General features: G+C 47.2%; 1 protein-coding gene across 1 annotated transcript in view; it reads right to left on the bottom strand.

Moving 5' to 3' along the window:
• Positions 1-3262: 3262 nt before the first annotated feature.
• Positions 3263-5860, bottom strand: part of LOC119277111 — a 3020-nt gene continuing 422 nt past the window's right edge. The window contains exons 2-3 of the mRNA XM_037558334.1: positions 5455-5790; positions 3263-4410 (exon numbers count right to left, since the gene is read on the bottom strand). Coding sequence (XP_037414231.1) covers positions 3631-4410; positions 5455-5790 — 1116 coding nt within the window. The 3' untranslated portion in view covers positions 3263-3630. The remainder of the gene's footprint in view (positions 4411-5454; positions 5791-5860) is intronic.

The following is a 5860-nucleotide window of genomic DNA, read 5'->3' as shown; positions in this document are numbered from 1 at the left end:
TGATTGGCTTCAAGTGGCTCTTCAAGGGCTAACCTCGAGAAGAGAGGTGCCGTATGGATGTCACTGCAAGAATCGCACATGCCAATCCAATGTTTTTATCATCCTTGGCGTAAGGATAATGGTAGGACCATGGACCTATTGCCCATGCCAAGCCAAAGAACGTGGTTGGAAGCATCATCAAGCAAACAAAACATTTGGTCTAACACGTATAATGCAAAAAAAAAAATCTTTGATAGGCGGCATCAATGCTCCCCACATAAGCAGGCGAAGATGTAGGGGACGATGATGCATGGTCTTGGGCGTCTCTGCACTGACCCGTACGTGGTTGCGACGATGACCCTGCGAGGAGGCGGCCGTGCAGGAGGCAGCGAGGCTCGGTAGATAGATAGGGTTGGTACGAACGACGGTGTTAAATCCGCGCGGCCGGTGACAAGGAAGCTTGATGGGTGGAGGTGTAATGCCTCGGCCACAACTATTACATCTGGTGGGATATAGACCAACACTGGGCTTTTCTCTGCATCGTGTCCTCACTCGCGTGCATCCAGAAAGAACTTCTCGATCGGTTAATCATCCTCACATTACCCATGACAAGCACAATTAACTTAGAAATTCTTTCAAGAGGAGCTTTTGGGAAAAAAAAGTGCACCTTATTAATATGAATAGTCTATCATCCATAGTAAAACAGGATGCCACATATACTTCCACTCAAAGGAACTTACATCATGGTAGGTCCAACAGAAACGTCCCCTTCTTGGCACACGTGCCATGCCATATGTCACGACGGGCCACACCCGCCATGCGCCACATGCCCACGCCACCGACCCGCACATGCCCATGTAACCGCGAGGGTCTATTTTGAGACAATCTGTAAAACGCCGGCCACAACCACCGGTTCTCGGCTGTTACGCTTGGCGAGGTCTAGACCGCCTCTCAAACTAACACTAGTATTTCATATGCACTTTGTCCTCACTCTTGCTCACCGAGAAGAACAACCTAGTCGGTCATCCATCCTCAAATTACCCCAGGATGAGAACACTTAACTTGGAGGGTTTTTTCCGAGAGGAGCTTCTGAAAAAAGGGCACCTTGTTGATATGAGTAGTCTATCATTTCTATTAAACTGGAATGTGACAGAAAGGAAGGGGGTGAGAGCATGGTAGTGTGAGACAAAGGTGGTCCTTATGAGCTAAGTTCTCTACACCTCTCTATGTAGCTTGTTACATGGATGATGAATGCAAACTTAGTTTATGTTGAATATTTGAGCATTTTTTCATATATTTTAATTCAAAATTTCAATAGATAAAATCATGAAGAACAATAGTTATATGTATAGTAGACATTTAATCGATTAGATAAGATGAAAACACCATGCAAATACTAATAATCCGAGTAAATAGTATAGAACTACTACTTTACAGGCTAGGGTTCCAAAAAACTATCAATTTTAAATTTTTCTTAGATAACTACCAAGTGGATGGTCGACTGTTTCAAAACCCCCAAATTTCACGTTGCTAACTTTTTAAACCGATTTATGACAGATCGGACCCACTTCTAAACAATCCGTTAGTTGACCGTTTTGTTTGACCGTTAACTCATTGTGGGACCCACGTGTAAGATGTCTCTTCTTCCTCCTACCATTTCTTCTCTCCTTGTCTCTTTCTTTCCCGTCTCCTCCTTCCGGCAAAGGCCCGACCACGGCCACCCCCACCACGCCCCGCGCTCAGGAGCAAGGGCCGGCCGCCGCGAGCCGCCCCCCGGAGCAAAGGCCGCCGCGAGCCGCCGCGCCCAGGGGCAAGGGCCGCCGCGCCCAGGAGCAAGGGCCGGCCGCCGCGAGCCGCCCCCAGGAGCAAAGGCCGCCACGAGCCGCCGCGCCCAGGGGCAAGGGCCGCCGCGCCCAGGAGCACAGGCTGCCGCGCGCCGCGCCCAGGAGAAGATGCAGCGGCCGGCAAGGCGCTCCGCCTGCACCCAGCCCGTCGAGCCACCTCCTTCCGCCTGGCCCACAACCTAGTCGCCGATGTTGTTCCTGTCGCGACAGAAGGAAGCTCCACGCGTCGCCCGGGACGGAAGGGAGCTCCACGGCGGTGCCATGGCTGCTGGCCGGCGGCCCTCGCGCCGGCTGCTGGCGCACGGCCACGGGGGAGGGACCCGATTGCTTTTTTCAAAAGTTTGCAGGGACCTGATTGCGTTTTGAAAAGTTTGCAGGGACCTGATGGTATTTTTAAAAAGTTTACGGACACTGACAAGTGGGACCCACATGTCAGTTAACGGTCAAACACACGGTCAAATAAACGGATCGTTTAGGTGCAGGCCCGACCTATCATAAACCTGTTTAATTTTTTAACAATGAAGATTTTGGGTTTTTTGAAACAGCCGACCACCCATTTGGTAGTTATCTGAGAAAAATTTAAAACCGGTAGTTTTTTGAAACCCTAGCCTGTAAAGTAGTAGTTTTATGCTATTTACTCTAATAATCCAGAAGCAATCCATAACATAAGGATAAAAGCACATACATTGGTCTTTTTCGTAGAAATTGTTGTAAATAATAATAGGCAAAATTCTAATAATTCAAACGATCTCCCTCTGTTTGCACCATATATTTTCGTTGTGTATTCTGCTCTAGTTGTGGCTGTTTTCTTGTGCCCAATTGGTCAAGGAAGCTCTGGGTGACGAAGGACAGAAATTCTAGCTAGGCCCTCCGGAGTGTTTCATGGTGTACATGTATCAAGCAATAACATGATAATAAAGCAATTAAATAGAAAAGAGAACACTTTGGTAACCCAAAAAGAACCAATACCAAAGCTTAAAAAAAAACAATGCCAAGCAAGGAAGCTCATCAATGCAGGAAAAGGTTTAGTTGCTAAATAGCTAAATAAAGGAAATTAAACACCTATGCATTAAGAACATTTGCTAAACTCTTTAGGCACACGAGAGATAAAAATCGACCACCTTCATGCTCCATCAGAAATCCAATTTGGCTCTTAGCGCATAAAAATGTTACTCTTTCCATCTTAAAATAAGTATCTTAACTTTGTGTTAACTTTAGTACAAAATTGTACTAAGGTTAAGACACCTGTTTTGAGATGGAGTATTTTGCAATTGTCAAAAAAAAAGTGCTATCACACCCATTTGCTATCTGCAGAATTCTTATGGGAAAAGCTTAAGCACTTTGACATGTGCAAAAAAGAAAGTCAAACAAATGTCACCTTCAAATGTTAACTTAATTTTGTTTTTTCACCGATTCAAGTCACACTAACATGAAACATCTAAAAAAAGATAATAATTTTTAAAACTACGATTTGTTTCGAATTTACTGTTTATCAAGGTACCCAGAGCCAAAACGGCCATCCCATGCTCTGAGCGCTTTTGCTTTGCTTTGAGATGTCTACTGTGTACATACAATTTGCTTATTGCTGCACTTCACTGTAAGGCCTCCTTGTTCGCGCCCGTAATTTACAAAGCTAGCCAGTATAACACAGGTTCCATGTTGGCTCAGAAATCAGTACCTTTTTTAGAACAACATTTTTTAGAACAACAGGAAGGCTCCCCGGCTCCATTGCATAAAATCAGTACTTCTTGCCACATCCATCCCAAGTAGAACTTTGGAAATAAAAAGCTTCCAGCCCCTCCCAGTCTCACAAAGTGAAAAAAACCGGTGGGGGGTTTACTACCTCCATCTTCGATCTAGACACGTTTCCGGTGAGCATGCTCTCGGACATGGCCTCGTCGACCTGGAAAGGCTGCACCTGGGCGATCCTTTCCGGGATCGCCTGGCCACGCTCCACGCGAGCAAGAACTTCATAGTGCGCTCTCAACTTGTTGGGCTTTGTTTTCCACTCAGGCAAGTTAGACCAGTTCACCTCTCCATCAGCAATCCGCTTCTCCACCGTGAAACCCATTTTGACATATGTTTGTGCCGAGGCCCGTGCATTCACCAACTTGAACGTGCCCTTCTCACCCGCCTTCTTGCCCAAAACCTTCGCCAGTAGTTCTTCAAGCCCCTGCAGGCTGCCATCCGATGCATTCAATGACAAAAAGGGCCACAATCCGGGGCTAGGTGATTCATCCTCATCGTCTGTGACAGCAGGGATCGCACGCGAGGAGAGCTCCACTTGACCTGGGGCCAACCTTTTGAGCTTGAGCTTGTCATTCGGAGACATGGAAGGGGTTGAGGATAATGAGGTTGGACCCTCGATCCGGAGGGACATCAGGGGTTTCTGATTAGACCGAGCTGCACCGCGTAGGGCTCGAGCAATGGAAAGCAAGCTAGACAGGCGGCCCTTGTATGTGGTGCGGTTGAGAGGAAGTGGTAGTTCGAGGGGCAAACGGAGGCTCACCGCCCTAGCACCTTTCACTGTTACCACCGCACCATCAGCAAGAACAACTTTCTTCAGGGTTCCAGCTTCGACATCATGCTGTACAGAAACAGACATTAGCATTTCATATGTGATATGATGAAATTTTTTACCACATGTATAGTAATTCAATAAGCACGAATATTTGTCCACTGGCTGCACCACAATGATCGGCATGTATGTGAATGCCATGTCGTATCCTTGGTCAGACGAAAATGTGCCCGCACACACAAGAAGGAAGTATATGAACGTTAATTTTTGCAAGGTTTGAGATGAAATTCAGAGTGTATTACAGCTAGGTACAAACAAACACATCCTCAAGGTGAGTGAGATCTATCTGAAATCACCACTGAGGAATCCACTATGTGCAACTCTCTAATGCCAACTAGTAGTTCACTACTGTCTATTCATATACGAGCTTTCATCATCGTAATAAAAGTTCGCAACAACAGTGATACAGCTTCTAAACACATAAGAGCACTTCGATTTATTGTTCGGACACATTCAGAAGTCACCCAGCCATTTCAGCTGGCACTATCAACATGTGATGACTGAAGATGGTCTCTGCTTCTGCTTATTTCTTGAAGTGACCTAAGAAACCTAAGTGCTCTACAATATCTAGCCCATGACACTAGTCACATTTGATGTTCAAGACAAAAGATGTGTTTTTGGTCCTTGGCAGTATCACCAATCCTGTTGATGTTGGAGGGGGATGCAATTTTAAGCTCAGTCTAACGTTGTATATATTCTTCTTTTGTGTGAAGGAGAGATCATAGTTACATTTAAATGTTTTGAGCCGAATAAATTTATGATATTCTCCCCCAAGTTAGATCCCCATCTTAATGTATCACAGACGAAGAATGATGACAATATCTATCATTAGCACACCTTTCCCCAGTCACTAGGTCCTAACCTCGTCTAGTTGTCAGAGATTATTAAACAACGATAACTAAGGTGACCATGCCTGACCCCTTTTTTTCACCAACTTCTGGTTCTCTGGGATTTCAGGTACAGGCAGAGGCGAGGAAACCATATCAACAAGCCACGACTGAATCAACCTTAAGATAAGCAATACAGCAAAATAAACAAATCATCTGATCTTACCGGCAACGCGAGCCTGACGTCGTCGCCGTCCTGGATCCAGAGCTCCATGGGCCCGGCGAGCTGGAAGGGCGGCAGCGTGGGGTCGAAGCTCCCCCGCCCGATCTCGGCGAGCGCCGTGTCGTCGGCGTCGGCCTGGGACCGGAAGATGGGCAGGTCGACGAAGTCCCACCGGTTGACGTCCTCGAGCAGCCGCACCGGCACGGCCTTCCTCCCGACCTCCATGTCGAACTCGTACGCCACCGCATGCCCCACCAGCGCGTCCCTCACGTCGAACCCGGACACCTTGAGCTCCTCCGACTGGAGCCCCAGCCCCTTGACGATCGCCTCCCTCAGGTCCTGCGGCGCGGATCCGGCAGCCGCGTCGGCCCGTCAGCTCCGATCGATCAAGCCGTGGCAAGAGAGATTA

This window comes from Triticum dicoccoides, chromosome 3B (genome assembly GCF_002162155.2).
Source record: "Triticum dicoccoides isolate Atlit2015 ecotype Zavitan chromosome 3B, WEW_v2.0, whole genome shotgun sequence".
Lineage (NCBI taxonomy): Eukaryota > Viridiplantae > Streptophyta > Magnoliopsida > Poales > Poaceae > Triticum > Triticum dicoccoides.
This window is presented reverse-complemented; position numbering and strand designations above follow the sequence as displayed.